The sequence below is a fragment of the Corylus avellana genome, chromosome ca3 (assembly GCF_901000735.1).
Source record: "Corylus avellana chromosome ca3, CavTom2PMs-1.0".
Classification (NCBI taxonomy): Eukaryota; Viridiplantae; Streptophyta; class Magnoliopsida; order Fagales; family Betulaceae; genus Corylus; species Corylus avellana.
Window position 1 is genome coordinate 37,954,868 of NC_081543.1, and position 22,482 is coordinate 37,977,349.

Sequence of the window (22,482 nt, forward strand, 5' to 3'; positions counted from 1 at the left end):
TAAAAAAAATTAAAAAATAAAAAAAATTAAAAAATAAAAATGGCGTTCTTTGATAAGATGGAAGAAAGGCATTGTGAATTCCAACTTAAATTTTCCCAACCCAACAAACAGCCCATCAGTTCCCTTCATTCCAATTCAACTATTAACCTTAAACTTATCTAATACTAATCTTATCTCTATCAGATTTGTCCATCTCTTGCTTAAATATGAATAAGAGATGAGTAAGAGATTAAAGCCAAACATTTCTCTATATATATACATGAAAGAAATTTTTTTGTTCTAGTGGGTGCTGCTTCAGCCTATTTCAATGGGTCGCTTCATTATTCTGACCAATTTCTAATAGTTTTAAGTTTGATTGAACTTTTTTTAATTGTTTAGGAGCTTTTGTTAGGTTTGCTCACCCTTTATTTTTATTGTTTTAAGTCGTAATTCATCTTTTCCCTTCTCCTGATTTGAATAATAATAATAAATAAATAAATTAACAAAAAAAAAAAAAAAAAATCTTACTATGTTCCTGCTTGAGCCCATACAAGAGAATTTTTGTTATCCAATCTTTTAAAACAATGAGATGAAAGCATCTTAATACGTTAAGATATTTTAACATATACAATTAGTCAGCGGATGACATTCCAATGCCCAAGTCAGAATGATGATTTATGAGAGTAAGGGAATGAGAGGAAAAAAAATGCATACCCCATACTAGGGTTTGCCATCTTCTTAGAGGATTAATGTTGTAGGTAAGGCAAGTATTAGAGGTTGAGGGGTTCGACATGAAAGGTAATAGATTCTCATAAACGACTTTCCTTTGGGATATGCCAAGCCGATCATTTCCTTTTAGAGTCTGCATTTCATTTATAGGGTTAAGTTGAAATAGGCAAAGCCATTAATGAGGGATACATTTCCTTCTATAGTCTCCTAATTACCATAAATATGTTGGGCAAGTAACTAATGGTCAACGGTCCGATAGTCAGTTGGGCTCCGTCGGTTAGCCCACCTCTCGAGGAGCATCCATAGGTCAGGGTTCCATCGATCTACAATCTTCCCAAGGAGATTCACATTGGTAAGGAGTTCGATTCATCTTGAAGGTGAATGGGTATCGTCAAAGAAGTAACAAGCTTTATTGAGCTTTAGCGGCCCCCGATATATTCATAGTATTTTATATCATTATACTAAATATGTTTATTAATTTTTTTTTTTTTTTGACAATTTTGATAAAATTTTACTATGTCTTTTAGAAACTTTACCAACTAACCTTACATAGTAAGAATACTAAGAAAGGCTTTTGGTTGTGATTGCCACACTTGTTATCTCTCATATAATATTTTGATGGGGATTTTATTCCCAGCTTAAATTTTGTTGTAGGTAGAATCAAGATGGTGGACCATGTCTATTATAGTCACGTATTTAACCAAATCACATCAAAGTGGACCACACTACATATTATACCTCAAGTTTTCAAATTAGGACAGGGTGCTAAATCTACGTTTAAGGTCAACTTTGTTATTTAAATTGTTAATAATTCAAGCAATAAATATAAAAGAGTTTATATAAACTTACTTGTCTGAGTACGTATGTCTCAGACTCTCACAGGCAGTTCGCCTCATGCTTGAATTGTTAGACATATGAGTCTCATCAGGAGTCAATAACTCTCTCACACTAACCGTCCATATTTTTTAGTTCAAAACTCTTTAAATAATAATAATAATAATAAAATCTCATAGATCAGGTTGTGCACCATGACCAAAATCACATGACTAAATCTGATGATTTTGAGATCAATAGTTTTAGCAATATTGGACGCAAAGATTGGTTGTTTTTATATGTGCACGATAGAAATGTATCACCAAAAAATGTCATTGACATGATTATATATTGATTAATAAACTCTAATTTTAATTAGATCTCACATGTTATTGTTTAGTCGTTCTCACATTCCTTCTCACCCGCCGCCCAATCATCCCCATTCGTCTACTTCCCAAAATTTCCATGCATGTGCCTGCACGACATCCCATATTTTGGATAACGGGCCAAAAAACAAAAAAAATAAATAAATAAATAAAACACATGAAATATTAATAGTTTTTACTTTTTACCTTAAACCATAAACCAACATAGTAATATTACATTTTTATCTCATGACCATGATATAATATGCATAATCAACCATTTATACACTGCCTAATTATGAGATCATTATATTAACATATTGATTAATTTTCGTTACCATGCTTCTAAATTCCAACATGTCCATATCTTATTGATCATACAGGATGAAGAGATCGAGGAAAGCAAAATGGCTCAATAATTTCTTACGTGCGAATTTTATAAATATAAAACTACTTACGTGCGAAATTCATTGCTGCATTCAGTGTGCTCAAGGGTCAAGCTCAACTACCAAGCAGCCCCCAAGAGTGCATGAATAATAAATAATAAGAGCTAAGAAATAAATATACCTCTGACCACAAGCATGGCTCATTTTGGATGTGACTAGAAACTTTGTAACATTCAATATGGGTACATTTCAATTACAACTGGACTTGTTGGAATTTATATACGTCACAATTTCAACGAATTCAATTCCAACAGAAACCGGACCAAGCACGATCCAAATTAGATTAAAGATCTTAGGGTACGGTATTTTATTGTGTATCATTTTTATTTTTTGTTGGGAAAAATGCTTCCCTAAGGTATGATTTTTTTTTTTTTCTTTTTCAAATCGTTCTATAAGGTTTAATTTTTATCAATTTACTGTTTAAGGTTCTAGAGAATTTATAGCGGTATTGTCATGTCATACTCAATCACGAGACAAACAAAGCTAACTTGCTGACGAGGAGCTAGAGGTAGATGCGAAAATTTAAAAACATGAAGGTTAGGCCACTTTTGAGTCTTGACCATGGAAATGAAGAGTTCCACCCCTTATTTGGCCACCTAAATCAATCCTAACAATCTCCTAGAAAATATATAATTTTTTAATACTAATATTTTATTTTTTCAATTTTTTTAAAGAGACACATGTCATATTTTGATTGGATATGATGTAATAATACCATTAAAATTTTAATAGAAGGTAGATGAAATGAATTATTTGATCATGATTCAAATCATATATAAGGAGTAAATTGATGAAGTTTAAACCTTATTTGATAGAAAGTTATACAACAAGCATCTATGGATAATTTTTTTTCTAATTTATTTTATTAATTATTATTTTAATATATAGTAGTTGAGATCTGAAACATGGTAGAATATATCAAATGATCCAATAAAATAATTTCATATACACTAATATATGAAATTCGTATATTTATTATCAACTATTTTTCTTCTTCCCTTAAAGAATCTCAATCTGAACGGTGCACACAAGTGGAGCCCATGCGAAAACCTTGGTCCCACATCTAAATCCCTTACCAACCTCAAAATCCTTCTCCAAGGACTGGATTGTCATTTTGGTCAGTCACAAAGAGAGAGAGAAAGAGAAGCAGAGAGAGACAGAGAGAAAAATTGAGAGAGAGAGAGAGAGACAGAGACAGAGAGAGAAATTGAGAGAGAGACAGAGAGAGAGAAAAATTGAGAGAGAGACAGAGAGAGGGTGGCCGTTAATTTCCGTTAATATTTTTGTATTTTGGGAGTGCGAGCAACGATGGTTACAGACGAAGAGCTATCCCGAGCCATAGAGTCGCTCTTCAACGACGACAATCCTGATCACAACGCTAACCCTAACCCCAGAGCGTTCACCACCCTAAACGGTGTCGTTCAGGAGCTGGAGTCCAAGCTTGGGCTCGACCTCTCCCACAAGGTCGATTTCATCCGAGTCCAGATCCAACTCCTCTTCCGATCCTATATACCATCACCGCCACAACCACTACCAAGAGACTATTTTGCCCTCCACCAAAACCCTAATTTCCACCCCGGTCCCTCCCCAGTGTCCTCCGCTTTCCAGAGCTTCTCGGCTCAGCCCGTTCCACAACAGCCGGTTAAGCCCGAACCCGCCGCCGCCGTTGCTGAGGCGCCGACGGTTAGGTTCGTTTCTTTGCTTCTGTTTGGTAATTTTTATTTATTTTGTCGCTTTTGTAGCTTTCTGTTTGGTTACCGAGAAAACCGAGGAAAAATAAAGGAAGATGAAACTTCAAGAACTGTATTTTATGGAGATTTCAAGTTTGAAAATATAGTGAACTCGGCTAGTAAAACGCGGTTGTGCCAATGAAAATAATTTTTAGTAATCACTTTTTGTTCTAGTTTTCTGTTTGGCTGCCGAGAAAATTGGTGAAGAGAATAAAGAAAACGAGAATTCGATAGTATTATATTTTAGCTTCACTAATGATTCGTCTGATAGATGCACAAATGAAGGAAATGTTGAACTTTCATATTTTTCTGTGTTATGGGTTATTTTGTGTTACCTAACAGGAAAAAAAGGGAAGGAAATTAAAACTCGAAACTTGAATAAAGTTTGCAAAGTAAATAAAAATTTTTGTGCGATGCGTAAGGTATGTTTTGTATTTAATTTCTTGTCAATCATGTTGGTATGGTCTATGCTTAGTTATGTAGTGCAATGAGTTCACTGGGCTACTCGGCAAGTTCCTTGAGTTTCATATGTGACCTTTGTAAAAGCACTGGAGTCTTAGACAGTTAGACATTGCCTTGGTAATGTCACATGGCTTAAATCTTGTTTGGCAACCGGTATTGGGTGTAGGGTAGTTTGCACCCCACAGCTGTGTGGAACTCGGTGGCCATTTGAGCTCCTTGGTTCATCAGAGTCCCCCCTCTTCCCAAAAAGTGACTAAGCTTGAGCATGGGGGTTGATGGGCTTAAGGAGATGCAAAAAGGTTAAGCTCATTGCTGTTGATGTGGTATAACCACTGTAAGCTGGGTGGTCGGCAGACAAATTGTTTGGTGGCCAAGGATGAGGGCTTGTCAATTTCTCAATATGGGACTTTTATCGAAAAAAGCTACAGGGATCTACAGTTGAAACGGTGTAACACTTGCTTAAGTTAGCAGGATGTTGGTGGACAGTAGATGCAGCCACAGCCAAAACACTTGTGGTAGCAACTTGACAGTTTCTCCTATCCAAAGCCTATAAGTAGGTTATGCAGGTCATTTGTTATAAAAAAACTTCTTACCTCTGGAAAACTGTCCAAAATGTTTTACACCTTGGCTATCCTTGCTCTAGGCCCCTTCATCTAGGTGTATGCTCAACACTAAGCCTGCAGCCCATCAGCTGTAGTTTCTGTGCCTTTTGCAGTCTAAACCAGCCTTTAGGCATTGTCCTCACAGGTGTCTATCTAATACACCCTCAACAAATTATTAATCAACATGCCAAATCCAGCAACCTCATTCACTTTTGTATTATAGTATCTATATCATCTTAATATCATGCCTATTTTGTTCTGAATATCTGTAGCTTTATTATGTTTGGACTAATGTCATTTTATTGCAGTGCTCAACCTAAAGCAACTAAGAGAAAAGGTGGGCCTGGGGGTCTGAACAAACTTTGTGGTGTTTCACCTGAACTTCAGGCTATTGTTGGCCAGCCAGCATTGCCAAGGACTGAGGTTGAGACTCATAGATCTTACTGCTTTATTTATCATTGTGTGTCAACTTTGCTTCTCCTTCTAATAAATTATTATTCATAAAAAAAAAAAAATCATTGTGTCAACCTGAAGAGGTTCTTGAATTTTCATATTGTTGCTTTCAGATTGTGAAGCAGCTGTGGGCTTACATAAGAAAACACAATCTCCAAGATCCAAGTAACAAAAGGAAAATCATCTGCAATGACGAGCTGCGTTTGGTATTTGAGACAGACTGTACAGACATGTTCAAGATGAACAAGTTGCTGGCTAAACATATCATTGCTCTAGAACCTACTAGTATGTGTGTGTGTGTATGGATGTGTCTATCTGTGAGTGTGTTTATGTTCATATTTAGTACTTAGATTAAGGACTTCATGGTTTGGTGCTTTCAGAACAGTCAAGTCCTAAGAAGCCGAAGGTAGAGGTGGAGCCTGCAATGAAAAGTAGTGAATCTGGTCCTTCTGTAATAATATCTGAAGCACTTGCAAACTTCTTTGGTGTTGTTGGAAGGGAGATGCTCCAGTCAGAGGTTTTAAGACGGATCTGGGAATATATAAAGCTCAACAATCTGGAGGTAGGTTTAGTTTTGGATAAATATTTACATGATGCTTTCAATTCAATGGACAAAACATGCTTTAGAGAATTTTCCAGCAATTATGTACTTTGTGGGTTGTGTGATGCAATTCAATTCAAACCCTAGGTGTGATGCCTAAGGAATCCTGGAAGTGATTCCTAGCTTCTTATTCTATTTTTTTTTCTTGTTTTCTTCTATGTTTCGATTATCTAAAGCTTTAAACACCCTAACCAGATCTGAAAATAACCCATTTTTTTTATATCCTAAAATGCTTTGTGCTAAGCTGTAGGGGTGGGTAGATTAACCATTTACCGCCTACCGACTGCGACCGAACCGACATTAATCGCCTACCGCCAGAAGTCGGTTGATAATTGGTTAAGGATTTTTATACCGACGTTGGTTTGGTTCGGTTAATCGGTATAAATATTTTTTTGTCGGTTAACCGATTTAACTGATAAGTAACCAATAATTAATCGATAATAAATATAATTAACCGATAATAAATATTCTAGGACCAATTTATTAGTAGAAGTGTAGAACATATGTATGGTGGACTCTTATTGTGTTAATTAATGGGCCCATTTAAAATTTCTTTGGTTCAATAAGCTATTTCAGCCCAAAAATTGTTTTGGGCCCCCCAAAACAATCAATTTTTGGCCAAATTAAAAAAAGCTAATGGTTAACCGATTAACCGAAATATATGTTTATTCAAAACTTTCGAAATAAATCCTTATCGAAATGTAATCGGTGAATTAACCAATTTAAACTACAATTTCGGTTAACCGACCGAAAATGGCTCTACCGAACCGACCCGATATCCACCCCTACTAAGCTCTATTCTTTTTCCTTTAAATCCATCAAAGCCTAACCTACAAAGACAATACAACCAGCAACCAAGTACTGTTCAAGGAACTGTTCACAGCCTCAGAACATCCCCCTGACTTTGGCTCCTTCGCTTTATTATTACCCCAAATCCTAACTTCTGTTGCACAAACTCTCTTTAGCCACCATTAAATTAGCCATAATTAGTAGTGAAGATTTTCTATGCTGTTGTCCTTCATCAATTTTAGTATAAGATCCCTTTGTCCTACGCCAGTTTGTTTATTTGCAGTTCAGCTTAGTAAATATTTATATAAAATATCGTGAAGTGACCTTTCTGAGTAATGCTAGAAGGAAGACTAGAGTCCTCCCAAATGTGATAATGACTTTTAAAATTATCGTTGAATTTGAGATGATCATTATTGAATTTTGATTTATTGGTAATTTTAAAAGGTACATCACATTTGGTAGGACTCAATGAGAGGACTTAAGGAGGGCTCTAGGCCTCCTTATAGCATTACTCGACCTTTTTAGTATGGTGTCTTCAGTTAAGTCTAGCATAAGTTGGAAAGTTATTTATATTGGATAGTAGCACTGGTGGTTTCTGTAATGTCAAATTTTGTAAAGTATTCTGTGGTGATTTTTCTGTTGGTTCTAAAGAACAAAAGATAGCTGAAAGGATAAGACTCACAATTCTTACTTGTTAGACGTGTTTCTAGATAGTCATCTTAATAGCAGATATATAAAAAGTTTAGGATATTTCTCAACTTAGTTTAAGTATATTGGTAGAGCATCTAACCAGGAGGGCATGCATTATATTCGTCGTCAAAACAATTGTCTAGTAATAGTTAAGGCTTCTAATGGAGTTTGAATTCCCTAAAATTGTGCTGGCAACAGGTTTTGTAATTACAGAACTATTTTTTTTTAATTCACTTTTTTTCTGTTTTCTGATTGGTAAACACGGACTCAGTTGGTCTTGAACACAACTTCACATTCCATTCTATTCTTATGGGTGAAGGAAATGCCATTTGAGCTAGAGTCCATTGGAAAAAATTGTGCCACTTATCCATGCTGGATAAAATTATAGACATAAAATGTTGGCCACCAAATTGGACTGATTTATTTATTTAATTCTGGTTTCAATTTATCTCTAGGATCCTGTAAATCCCATGGCAATACTATGTGATGCAAAGCTTCAAGAGCTCTTTGGTTGTGAAAGCATTTCTGCGTTGGGTATACCAGAAGTTTTGGTGCGCCATCATATATTCAGGAGACCACTATGCTGATCGTGTTGACTGGTTAGTATATTTTAAAGATCTAATAATGCTTTCTGATCACTTAAACTTGACAGTATGCCTGATTTTCTTATCCTTGATGATATTATTTTATTTTTTTGTTGATCTCCTTAACTTTGAGACTAGCTCTGTGTATAAGTATCAACGGATGAAATGTGGTTATTTATTTGTTTAAGAGATATAATATAAGCTTTCAAGTTCATGATTCTGCAATTTTCTTAGTTGTTCCACCTAATATTTATGACATACACCTATCAAAAAAAAAAAAAAATTTATGGCATCTGACTTCTATCCATCGCTTAGTTGGAAGAGTTTATAATTTTTATTAAGCACTCATGTTAGAAGTTGCTAGATACTTGGTAACATTCATTATGTAGTATGCTTGCTATCAAGCCCATCTCCATCAACTAATTCTTGCTTAATAAACTTCCTCTAGTCCATTACCCTTCCCAGAGGTCAATGGAAATAAAAGATAGAAAATGCAATTTACATTTTACGGCTATTTGTCAGCTCCTATAATTTTCCAGTACTTTCTCTGCCCTCAAACAGGCAATTTTTGCAGATTTTTTTTTTTCTTCCAAGTGGGCTGTATGAATGCAAATGAATGGTTTTAAAATCCTACTCTGTTTGGTATAAGTTACTTAGAGTAAGTGCAATGTAATTAGGTATTTGGGCTGATTAGGCTATTTAAAAAGTTTCAACTTCATTTTAAATGGGGATTTGTAGATTGGTAGGGTACATTGCAACTTTTTTGAAGTTTTGGGAGAACATTGCAAATTGAGTGGTAGTCTAAGAGGGATAAGTGTAGTTTCCTCTTGATACTTTTCTCTCTGTTTGATTACCATCTTCTCCTAGATAGAGTAATTCATTCTCACTAAAACCTTTTGTTTTAAGCGATGACTAACCCTTTCTATTTGCATCAATCGACCCTTGATTTCAATTTTGCTTTTGTTATTGCTGCCAGCAAAGGTTAACGGGATGTTAATTTATTGCAGTTACAAATACATGGTGCTGAAGCCAGTATGTAAGGTGATGCTTAGGAAAGCTGATATGTTTCTGTATATTGATAACTTAGTTTTTTCTGTCCCTCTGTCTGAGTTTGTATGTATGAACAAAATGAAGATGTACTATGGGCTTGTGGCATGTTCTATTTTGCAGTTGGAGCCATGGTCCCATGGTCTTAATTTGCCTGACCTGGCATCTTAGGTTAGAATAACGCTTGGGAGTTTCTAACACCAGTAAAGTCCAGACAGTAGAGAAAGAAGATCATTTGTAATAGATGATACAATTTTTTTTTTTTTTTTTTTTGTACACTCATGGAAGATGGTCTTTATTTGGATTTTTATCAACTATTATGCATGTAAAGAAAATTTTAGGGAAATGTTCAGCTCTTGGTTTCATATTTATATGGAATATGTGTTTTGTATGTGCAAGCTGTTGAAATCTTTGGTGTGAAGGTGAGTTTCATAGCATTTCATGTGGCTTTTAGTGGAGAAGAACTTTGTCATATCACTATTTTCATATGGATTCTGGATGATTTGTAATTTTTCTGATGTACGTTCTCATTTTAATATGTAGTTCCAGGATTCATTTGCCTCCACAATCTTCTCACATTTTTTTTTTTGGCTGAGAAAATAGTGGTCTTTGAATTCTTTGTGGGCTGTAGTGTGTTTTTACTAAAGTGACTTATAGTCTGTATAGTTTGCGGTTTCAAAATGTGCCGTTTGAAAAAAAAAAAAATTTCAAAATGCTATCAATGAAAACACAATTTTTAAAAATGCAATTATTTAGTAAAAACGTGGATCGATCTTTACAATAATGTGTTTATTAAAGAAGTATAAACAACTTTTCATGATAGATATCAGAAACTGCAATACCAATTTATATGGCTAAAGTCCCAAAGATTCAATACACAATTGAATAATGTTATAGACCATAGGCAAAAAGATTGAATGTTTTCTGACAATTTACGCTATGGCTGGACTTGAAAATGTTATCGGCCTTTCATAATTGAAAATGTTGCACCACTCATAGAACATATTTCTAACCTATGTCTATTAATTGGGTTTGCTTTCGACGTATTTCTCACATTCAAGAAAGCAGGTTCATTGGGATAAGGTAGAACTGCACTTTCATTGCTTAGCATGGCAACAACGTCAGACATGGTTGGTCTATCCTCGGCACTTTCTTGAACACAGAGAAGAGCTATGTGAACATATCTCAATACCATCTGCATAGAGGATATATCATCAAGTAGTGGATCCACCAAGTCTGATCCCCTATCACTTGTCCATAATTCCCATGCCTTAAAATTCCAAAAGAGAAGGAAAATTAGATGATGTTAGAATAATGGTAAATGATTAAATACATAATTGTCTATTAGCTAAGCTTTTGAGACCGACACAATTTCAAGAACATAGGACTAATTTTGTTTTAGTTAACAGTGAATGCACATTTGTTCAACAACTCCCAACTATGAATTAAAGTAAATAAGTGCTTTCAATTTCTACAACAAAAGATACAAATAAGATACTCACACGTCCAATAAGATGGAGACAATCACGTTGATAAAAACCAGTATTCTTCTTGCCACTCACAATCTCTAGCAATAAGACGCCAAAACTGAAGACATCGGATTTGATTGAAAAGAGGCCTTCCAAAGCATATTCAGGGGACATATAACCGCTGTGTACCATCATCAAGTTAAAAATATTAGTAATTCCATGTTTTAAGTGAATGTCTACTCACATGTATAGTATCATGTTGGTGTTTATAATTCAGAAGCTCCCTTTGTATTACTTACTAAGTGCCAACAATCCTATTTGTATTTGCTTGTGACTCATTTACTCCAAATATTCTTGCCATTCCAAAATCTGATATTTTGGGATTCATATCAATGTCCAACAAGATATTACTAGGCTTCAAGTCCCTGTGAATAATCCTTAACCTAGAATACTTATGAAGATAAAGAAGTCCTTGAGCAATTCCTTCAATGATTCCAACACGAGTCCTCCAATCTAATATATTGCACTTCTCTGGATCTGCTTTACATATGAGTAAATTGACAATTAGTAAGTCACATGCAAATGATTATAAAAATCAAACATAACAGAAGAATTCTATATATATAAATATAAATGTGAGATATTACAAACCAAAAAGTAAGAAATCCAAGCTTCTATTGGGCATATACTCATAAACTAGTATCTTTTCATCTCCTTCAATGCAGCAGCCCAAAAGTCTAACGAGATTCTTGTGTTGGAGCTTGGCTATGAGCATCGCTTCATTTTTTAGCTCCTCCCAACCTTGCCCAGATCTTTTTGAGAGCCTTTTTACAGCTACTTCGCCCCCTTCCAATAATATTCCCTGAAATTATTTTTTATTGTGAAAAATACATAAAATAATAAAATAGTAAGCTACATAATAAGAAATCCATTACCAATGATAAAGACTAACCCTTTTTAACTCTAAAACAAGCAACTCTTTTTTGAGAAACAAGAATTGGACGCAAAACATTTTGTTGTTGTGGAATCTCTGGTCCTTGAGCCAAGACTTGAGACCGACATTCCGGATTCAAGCATAGAAAAATCAATGCATTGACACCTTAGGAGTCTTTAAGTGAGACTATAATTTAGCTTGTTGGGACACCACTCGAGTCAAAAAACTTAAACCTATGAATTTGAACATAACTATGCTATATTAATCACTCAAACTTGTGATATCTTTCCAAGGTGGGTCTCAATCTTTTCAACTCATACATGTATACTCAACATTAACTATTAATTGATGGACAAACATAACATATATTACATATCCAATTACGTATAATAACACACACGAAGCAAAATTTTATCTTCCAAATCTCACACAATATAAGTTTATATGAGTTGGCATAATGAGTGGCTTCACAGCAACAAAAGTAGCATGTGCCTGTTTGTGCAGGGCAAGGTTTAGCTGGTAAAGTGTCAACTTTTTACTTATATTCCATATCCAAAACATTGTGTTTAGGGACATTGAAGCATACCTTGTAAACAGGTCCAAAACCACCCTCTCCGAGCTTATTTGTAGCTGAGAAATTGTCTGTTGCAGCAGAAACACTTGCGAAACTAAATAATGGCATTTGGACTTGTCTTTTTCTACCAACTCCATCCTCTGAATTATTAGCCTTTTGGGTTGTGCCCAAATCTAACCGTAACAAATCCTCCCCTGTATTTTAGAACAACACATATTTAAGGATATATATATGTAGGATTGCTAAAACAACGTTGCGGACGATTCTTTACTAACCCTTGCTTCTGAGCTTTCTCCTCCTCACATAATAAACAATAAGGCCCAATGCAACAACCACTGCAATCGGAATGACAATTTTCTTTAATCGGTTATCCTTCAATTTCGTTGAGTTTGTGTCTGCAAAAGGAAACCAGAGAAATAAATAATATAGACATTGTTCTTTGCATCACGAATTGATATACAAATTGGAAATGCCTGGAGATATCTCTTCAACAAAAAATTCAGTCAGAAAACTTATTAATTAGAGGAAGAAGGCACCATAACAGAAATACCTTCCACAGCCAAGTCCAAACGAGCAAGTTTCAAATAGAAGTCTTGTTTATATGTATTATCTTCTGAGAATTGTTTCAGATTTAACAGAGGACCTTTCCATACTTGGCAGCCATGCTCTTGATCATAAGCATAACCTGTACACTCGCAGTTTTTCAAGCAAGCTGATTCGCACTCTGAAGCATTGCCAACGTACTGCAACTGCTGGGGATTACTGGGCAAATAAACCATAGACATTTGACGAAACCCATGTTTCTCAACATCATCTCTGCACGGCAAAATTGTTTTTCTCTTACATCCTTGAGTAGAATTGGCTGCATAGGCTTTGAATCCTGGCAAACAGTCACATGGCCGATCGGCTGTCTCATTGCATATGGTGAATTCACCGCAGAAAGCATAAGCCCCACACTTTAATGTATCGGACAAATTTTCAAAATGGGAGGAATTGTCTTCCCATGTCTGCAGTCGAAGCTTTCCTTTTATACTCAACGACACTCTTCTAAATTCAGAAGGATAATTATTACTAATAGTGTAAGAAATGTTCTCCCCATCAATCACGAATTTATCAGCTAGTTCACCAATGAGTGGACTACTCCAGCATGGTTTAGACCCCTCCATTATGATGAGTTCTTTCCGAGAACCCAGATGCAGAGAGAAAAGACCAGGAGCAGGGTTTTCATTATTTTTCCATGATGTTAATGACCATCCTGTCTTATCTTCTTCAACCTTCATTCCAGGCAAAAGAGTATCGGTCGGATGGTCAAAGCTTTGCCACAAAACCTCTGCCCTTCTTTTCAGTACAAGATTACCAGTATCTGATAGCGTGGCAGAGGTATCGTTGCCACCTGAAGTGTTTGCCACAACGTACAACAAACTGCCATCGGATATTACAAGATTCCCATCAGGGTTGAGGGTAAGAACGGCAGAGGAATTTGGGAATGGCTGCTCCCTGTTTGCAACCCAAAGTACGTTGCGGTCAGAAACGTAAGTGAACCGTATTCCCACGTGAAACATTGCCGAGTTTACTTGACCAAAGAAACCAAGTTTGTACTTTCCGTTGGCAGATTCAATGGTCTCCGAGGTGTTTAGTGATTGGCCTGCTTGGATAGTATTACCAGTGATGGTAGCATTGGTGAAGTGAAAAGCAAGGCAGAATAAAAGCAGCAGGGAAGCAATAAGAGGGGAAATTCTACGGCCCATATTTGTATCAGGCAGCAAAGACTGCTCTTTGTACAAGTATACATATATATGGTGTTCTTGGATCCTGTCTAGTGTTTTGGATTCCCCCAGGCTGCATTCTCTCATGAGCTTTTTTTCTCCTTAGATTTTTCCACAAGTCAAGGGAAAACCGCGTTGTCTACGCTCTGCAAATTGTCAGAGCATTCCTAGTTAGCAGATTTTATGCTTACATTTCTTGCATCTGTACTTTTAACATATATTTTCCATGTTAGCAGTTTTAAGACTTGAATCGTTCAAGTCTTAAGTTACGTTTGATATGCTGAATGACTATTCTATTAAACCTTTTTCTTAGAACAACAATTCTGAGTGTTATTATATTAAACATTTTTTTCGTTCATGATAAAAGCTATATCTCTTTTTCTAATGAAGTAGTCATTCTGACTACCAAATGGATTCTTATTGTTCGGGGCTAACAGTCTTGATTGTTATTTGATTTGATTTTTGGAAGTTGCAGCCAAGTTTCACTTTTTTCCCAACTTGGTTTTAGAGTCTTGGATTATTGTGTTTGGGGTTTAGTGTTCGACCACTGACCAGCCTGCACTTTCTCATGAGCTTTCCATGAAAAATGCTGACCGTATTAATTGTAGCCTTTTCTACTTTTCACGTTAGATTTTCCAGTCTAACATCCGTTTTGTTGACTAGCTGACATTTTTTGCATCTGTCCAAAAATATGGGCGGACATGGAAGACCACCCTCAACCATTCATTACTCACATTCGCTCACAAGAGATTGAGAAATGCTAAGCTTACAAAATATTTTACAAAAAAAACTCTTACAAACTGATGTAGCATAATATAATTGCAGCACTTGTAGTCTATCAACAACCAAGGCACTTGAACCCGTGGCGTAGATCTTTTCTTTGCTGAATTTGTTTTTGTAGAAACAGCCGCCGACTATTTTACTCACATTTGCTCAAATGAAATATCAATCGTGAATTGCCGTGGACTCATACATCCACCTGTAAGATTCTCATGATAGGATATTTGTACTTGTTAAGCCGTCGATTCATATATCCACATGCAACATTCCCATGGTAGTTAGCTTAGGCCAAGAACCGGCTTAGAGCAACCGCCGATTGCAATTCAAGGTGCGGTTTGGTTGTGAGTGGGGTGAGAATGTCTCAAGAGGGTGTTTGCTATGCAGTCAACGAGAATAGCCTCGTTCAAAGGGGACAAAGCAATGGGAGTGAACTTGTGCATTTTGTTTGTATTTTGAAAAGTCCTTCACAATGTTGATTACAATTGTGCATTTGGTATACATTGTGAATAAATAATAATGACTAATCTCCGGTTGATGTTGAGCAATCTTTGACCATCTAAAATTACCAAATGAACAACAAACTGCATTAAAACCAGACCATGAATATAAATATACCAACAAATTCTAGTTCACAAAATAAGAGTGAAGAGAAAATTTTGAACATAAGATTGGAAGATTACTTAATGTTAAATTACCAATCATCCCAAAAGCTTAAGCTGATAGGAAGAAATAAATTTAATCACTTAATTATTACTTTAACACTTCCCCTCACGTGTGAGCTCAAACTCTCTTTTAATAGGTGCGGCCCAACACATGGAATATTTAATTTAAATAGGGGTTTATTTGATGGAGTCAAAGTTCGATTCCACGACCTTTGGCTCTGATACCATGTTAAATTACTGATTGCCGCAAAAGCTTAAGCTGATAAAAAGAGATAAATTTAATCACTTAATCATTACTTTGACACCTATTACCCCACTTGGAGTGGAGTTCAAGAATCAAAAGCTGCTCTTTTGGGGTAAGATTTCCACGCGTTTTACATCTAGTTTTAGATAATTTAGCCATCTCAATCTAAAGCTCTTGCTAGTTATCCTCAACCCTTAAAACAGAGAAGAAAATGGTTTACAAAAGGCTCATTAATGATCAAATTGCAACCTGTTGTATCACTAATAATAAGCAATTTCAAGCAAATTGCTTGAGTTCATGTTTTGCAAGCAAATTCCAACGGCCCTCACCTTGATGAGTAATATAGTGAATGAGCAATTTCACTAAGCAGCTCCCCTGCTTTTGGGATTAATCCCATGCACGCCTTGGCAATGATATACATTTCATTGGTTGCAGTGGGTTGAACAACTTCTGGTTTAATCCGCTTCAAGTATTCTCGAAGCTTGCATAGATATATTTCTTTCCAGTATCCGTTGAAGCTTTTGATCTTCTGATATAAATTTTACTGCTTCTTAAGAAAGTTAGAGATGGAATTGCCTAAAGGCCTCTTTTGTTGCTATATTTACAATTGCATAATGGTTTTTTTCCTTGTTGCTAATTATTAATCCCTCTCATTTGGCATTCCATTTCTCACTTACATCCTGTATTGTTGGCTGTAAAGTTACAAAACAATACCAGAATATAAAACAATCAATCGCCATCGATACATGCACTCTAGAGAAGCAATGTAACATCTTTCTAAGAAAACATTGTATTAGTATGTGTTGAGTTCCATGATAAATGTGTATTAGGTCGAATTGGACTATATAAGTGATTACAATGAACCCCAATTGTGATTAGTCCTTCTGGATATGAAGTGGTTAGTGCATCTTATATCATGACACTTTTTCTACAAACTACTCATAGAAAAGGGTTATAGAATAATCACAATACATTTATTAGATAGAGTTATTACTCTTAACACAAAATTGACTAGTCACTAGGGACGGAACTAAGATTTTTCATCGGGAGGCTAGATAAAACCTAATTTTGATAAGGATCCCCTTGTTCCGTCCTTGTCTATTAGACTATCATAGCGTAAAAGAAGTACAAACAACTTTTCATGATACATATGAGAAACTGTAATACCAACTATAGGGCTAAAGACCCAAAGATCCAATACACAACGGAATAATGTAATAGACCATAGGCAAAGAGATTGAATGTTTTTTTGACAATTTACTCAGAGAATATGAGCGCTAATGGCTGAACTTTCAAATGTTACCGGCCTTCCATGGTTGAAATCGTTGCACCATTCAAAGAACAGATTTGTGGCCTGCTGTTAACTGGGTTTGCCTGCGACATACTTCTCATGTTCAAGAAAGCGGGTTCTTTGGGATAAGGTAGAATTACACCTTCATTGCTAAGCATGGCGACAACGTCAGACATGGTCGGTCTATCCTCTGCACTTTCTTGAACACAAAGGAGAGCTATGTTAACATATCTCAATACCATATGCATAGAGGATATATCATCAAGTAGTGGATCCACCAAGTCCGATCCCCTATCACTTGACCATAATTCCCATGCCTTCAAATCCCAAAACAAAGAAGAAGCGGAAAATCACAGGATGTTAGAAGGATGGTAAGTGATTAAATGCATAATGTTTTATTAGCTTAAGCTTTTGACACCAGTAGTACGTTCTATACTCTACTTTGCATTCTAAAATTTCAAGAACAGAGGACTAATTTTGTTTTAATAATGATAAATGCATATTTGTTCAGCAACTTCAAGCTATGAATCAAAGTAAATAAGTGTTTTCAATTTCTAGAACAAAAGCTGCAAATAAGATACTTACATATCCAATCAAATGGAAAGAGTGAGTTTGATAAAAACCAGTATTCTTCTTGCTGCTCACAATTTCTAACAACAGTACGCCAAAACTAAAGACATCGGATTTGATTGAAAAGAGGCCTTTCAAAGCATATTCGGGGGACATATAACCACTGTGCAACATCACCAAGTTAAAGATATTAGTAATTGCATGTTTTATGTTGATTTTTATAATTTAGAAGTTTTCTTTATATTACTTACTAAGTGCCAACAATCCTATTTGTATTTGCTTGTGACTCATTTCCACCAAATATTCTTGCCATTCCAAAATCTGATATCTTGGAATTCATGTCTATGTCCAACAAAATATTGCTAGGTTTCAAGTCCCTATGAATAATCCTTAACCTGGAATATTGATGAAGATAAAGAAGTCCTTGAGCAATTCCTTCAATGACTCCAACACGAGTCCTCCAATCTAATATCCTGCGCTTCTCTTGATTTGCTTTACATATATGAGTAAATTGACAATTAGTGAGCCACATACAAAGAACCATAAAAATCAAAGATAAATATATATATCAAAATGGGAGATATTACAAACCAAAGATGAAGAAATCCAAGCTTTTATTGGGCATATACTCGTAAACTAATATCTTTTCGTCTTGTTCAATGCAACAACCCAAAAGTCTAACAAGATTTTTGTGTTGAAGCTTGGCTATGAGCATTGCTTCATTTTTAAGCTCCTCCCAACCTTGTCCAGATCTTTTTGAAAGTCTTTTTACAGCTACCTCGTCACCTTTTTGCAATATTCCCTGCAATTATTTTTTGTTGTGAGAAATACTAAAAAGTAAAAAATAGTAACCTACATTCATAAGAAATCCATTACCAATGATAAAGATTAAAACCGTTTTAACTCTAAAACAAACAACCCATTTGAGAAAGAAGAATCGGATGCAAAACATTTTATCGTTGTGGAATCTCTAGTCCATGAGCCAAGCTAGAGGCCAACATTCCCAACTCGGGCGTAGAAAAATCAATGCATTGATACCTTAAGAGTTTTTAAGTGAGATCATAAATAGCATGTTAGAACATCACTTAACACAAAAGCTTAAACTTGTGAGTTTGGACACAATTATGTTGTATTAACCATTCAAACTTGTGATATCTTTCTAATGTGAGACTTAATCCTGTTACAATTACATGTGTATACTCAACATCAACTACAAACATATATTAAAAGTTTTTGGCTCCCATCTAATTTGTGACTGCATGCACTATAGTTTATTTGTCATGCACCAAAAAGTAGAACGGCACTTTATTTGTCAAAAGGGGTAAAAAATGCTTGTATGTATGTTTCTTCCTATTCATTTTTGTTCATATATGTATCCGATTTCATGTAAACTAACACTAACAATAAAAGTTTATCTTAATTGATATATTGAGAGGTTTCACAGCAACAAAAGCGGCATGTGCCTATTTGTGCTTGTTAACATGGCAAGGTTTAGCTGTCGAAGTGTTAACCTTTTATTTGCATTCCATATCCAAAAGATTGCGTTTAGGGATGTTGAAGCATACCTTGTAAACAGGTCCAAAACCACCCTCTCCGAGCTTATTAGCAACCGAGAAATTATGAGTTGCAGCAGAAACACTTGCAAAACTGAATAATGGCATTTGGACTTCTCTACTATCTCCATCCTTTGAATTATTAGCCTTTTGGGTCATGCCCAAATCTAAAAGTAACAAATCCTCCCCTGCTTTTTAGAACAACACATGTTTAAGGATATAAATGTAGATTGCTAAAATAAAGTTTGTGAATGATTTTGAGTCAGAGTTTGAATTTAAGACCTTTGCTAAATCATAACTTAAACAAAAAGCTTAAGCCGATAAGAAATGATGAATTTAGTAATTGATTTTTAGATGAATTAATAATTTAATTAATACTTTAAATTACTCACCCTTTCTTGTGAGCTTTCTCCTCACATAATAAACAAAAAGGCCCAATGTAACAGCGACCGCAATAGATGTGGCTGGCACGAGAATTTTCCATAATTGTTTATTTCCTGCATTCGTTGAGTTCGTATCAGCAAAAGGAAATCAGAGAAATAAATAATATAGGCGTTGTTCTTTGCATTACGAATTGATATACAAATTGGCAATGCCCATAAAAAAGATGATGTTGTGAGTGCACTTAGATTTGTGTCCCATATTGGTATAAAGTATAAACTTTTTTTTTTTTTTTTTTTGACCCCTTGATATTTCTGATCTCCTAACAGATAACACAAGAACAGCAATATATAATAGTCAACAAAAACTAACATGTTGTTGTATTTTTCTAACCTTTGGTAAATTCCGGAGGAGCAAGTTTGAGATAGAAATCTGTTTCATATAAACTATCTGCTGAGAAATGCTTCAGATTTAAAAGAGGGCCATCCCATACCAGACAGCGATGCTCTTGGTCATAAGCATAACCAGTACAAGAGCAGTTGTTCAAGCAAGCCGATTCGCACTCTGAAGCCTTGCCAACGTGCAACCGCAGGGGATACCTGGGCAAATAAACTTCAGGAATTCGAAGAAACCAATCTTTCTGAACATTAATATCATGGGTGCACTGCAAATCAGTTTTTCTCTTACATCCAGCGAACGCGGATTCTCTTTTGAATCCTGGCAAACAGTAACATCTAGAATCTGCGTCTGCAGTCTCGTTGCATATGCTGGAAACGCCGCAGACAGGATAAGCCCCACAAGTCGTTATCCGTTGCGAGGACCAACCTTGGTCACCTTCCATCCATGTCTCCACCAGAAGCTGACCGTTTAAATCCAACACTAGTCTTCTAGTTTCAAAGGTTTTCTTACTAGGCCAAGTAATGTAGTCCCCATCAATTACGAATATACCAGCTAGAACACCCCTGAGTGAACTAGTCCAGTATGGTTCCGACCCCTCCCTTAAGATTAGTTCTTTCCGAGAAGCCAGATATTGCAGAGAGAAAGGACCAGAAGCAGGGTCTTCTTGACTTTTCCATGACGTTAAGACAGGATGGTCATTAGCACCATTAAGCTTCATTCCGGGCAAAAGAGTATCAGTGGGATAGTCAAAGCTTTGCCACAAAACATCCAAGGCCCTGTTTGTGAGTATAAGATTACCTGTATCTAATAGCTTGGCATAGGCATCGTTGCCCCTTGAAGTAGTGTTAGTCACCAGGTGCAACAATCCGCCATCGGATATTACAAGATTCCCATCCGGGTCCATGGTAAGAAGAGCAGAGGGATTTGGGAATGGGTTCTCCCTGTTTGCAACCCAAACTACATTTTCACTAGTATTTGTGATGAATATAGCCACGTAATACTTTGCCCTTTTTTCTATTGGAAAGAAACCAAGTTTGTACATTCCGTTTGCAGATAGAATGTACTCCGAGGTGTTTAGTGATTGGCCTGGTTGGATAGTATCACTATCGGTGATGAAGGTAGTATTAATATTGGTGAAGTGCAAAGCAAGGCAGAATAAAAGCGGGAGGGAAGCAATAAGAGGGGAAATTATTATTATAGGCCTCATATTTGTATGATAATGACTTAATGAGGCAGCTATGCAATGCTTTTTGCACACACATACAATTGTATATATAATATATGGTGTTAACTGTTGGATATCATGTTTTGGATTTAGAGTTCGACCAGGTTAGCTGCACTTTCTCATGAGCTGGTCTTTTTTTAGAGGAAAAAAGGTCCAATAAGTTGTTTTGATTTTTTATCCGCCCATTGGTTTTTTTGTATTTTTTTAAAAATTGTTTTTTTGTATTTTTTTTTTTTTTACAATTATTTTATTTGTTAATAGAATATGAGTATTATAGTAATATAAAAAAATAAGTGGCCTTTTTGATACATTTTGGTAGTTTGATAGGCTACTTTAGTACCTTTTGAACATTGTAGGATTCTATCACAAACGGTTGTTAGTTGGGTTTTATTTATTTTTATTGTTTTTCCTTAAATTTAATAATAATTTTAAGGGGAAACTTCATTTACCTCTTTTGAACTTACACGCCTTTTGCAAACACCCCTCAATCTTTAAAGTTTATCACTTTGGTGTATCGAACTTTCGTTTTGTTCCAAATACCCCATACCGTTAAATATTGGAGTTAAATCAAACGGTAGAATGAGTAAAAGACTTTTATACCCCTAAAATTTAAGAAAAATCCAAATTTACCCTTATTTATAAATACAAAATTATTATTATAATTAGGGGAAATTTCACTTACCCCTGAACTTACGCGTCTTTTGCAAACACTCTCTCAATCCTCAAAGTCTCTTACTTTGGTGTACGAACTTTCGTTTTGTTTCAGTTACCCCCTTCCGTTAGGATTTACTGTTAAATCCTAACGGAGGAGTATGAAATTTCTAAAATACCATTATTTTTTAGTATCAGGGAAGGTAGCATTGGTGAAGTGCACAGTATGGCAGAATAAAAGCGGGAGGGAAGCAATAAGAGGGGAAATTATTATAGGCCTCATATTTGTATGATAATTTATGAAGCAGCTCTGCATTGCTCTTTCTTTGCGCATAGGCCTGGGTATCGGTCAAAACGGTCCAGTTTTGGCTCTTATTGGTTATTAACCGATAATTTTTGGTTAAACGGTTTATTAACCGATACCGGACGAATAAGAATTTTAACTAAAATTATTGGTTATAACGGTACTCGGTTAAACGGTTCGGTTAAACCGGTAATAACTCATTAAAAATGAGTTGTTTTATGGCTCAAATACTTTTTGTTGGGATCCAAATATTTGTTTTTTGGGCTAAAAATTGGAGCTTTTTTATATTGATCCACCACAACTTTTTTTTATATTATAAAATACATTTTTCCAAAGCAAATGGACTAATTAACATAATGAATGCTAATTAGACTAACAAAACTAGTTAA

General features: G+C 35.5%; 2 protein-coding genes across 2 annotated transcripts; one reads left to right on the forward strand and one right to left on the reverse strand.

The window, feature by feature from the left end:
• Positions 1-3,462: 3,462 nt before the first annotated feature.
• Positions 3,463-9,681, forward strand: LOC132176431 (uncharacterized). Its single transcript, XM_059588632.1, has 6 exons — positions 3,463-4,020; positions 5,435-5,549; positions 5,693-5,864; positions 5,960-6,141; positions 8,115-8,258; positions 9,251-9,681. The coding sequence occupies exons 1-5, from the start codon at positions 3,641-3,643 to the stop codon at positions 8,244-8,246; spliced, it is 981 nt and encodes a 326-aa protein (XP_059444615.1). The 5' UTR covers positions 3,463-3,640; the 3' UTR covers positions 8,247-8,258; positions 9,251-9,681.
• Positions 9,682-10,248: 567 nt separating this feature from the next.
• Positions 10,249-20,955, reverse strand: LOC132174574 (G-type lectin S-receptor-like serine/threonine-protein kinase SD1-13). Its single transcript, XM_059586210.1, has 16 exons — positions 19,908-20,955; positions 19,526-19,630; positions 19,146-19,321; positions 18,172-18,382; positions 17,832-18,072; positions 17,656-17,743; positions 17,094-17,327; positions 16,397-16,411; positions 16,049-16,248; positions 12,818-14,004; positions 12,543-12,662; positions 12,280-12,461; positions 11,411-11,621; positions 11,059-11,296; positions 10,793-10,940; positions 10,249-10,560 (listed from the first exon to the last, which is right to left on the reverse strand). The coding sequence occupies exons 1-16, from the start codon at positions 20,953-20,955 to the stop codon at positions 10,249-10,251; spliced, it is 4,716 nt and encodes a 1,571-aa protein (XP_059442193.1).
• Between the last annotated feature and the right edge of the window lie 1,527 nt (positions 20,956-22,482).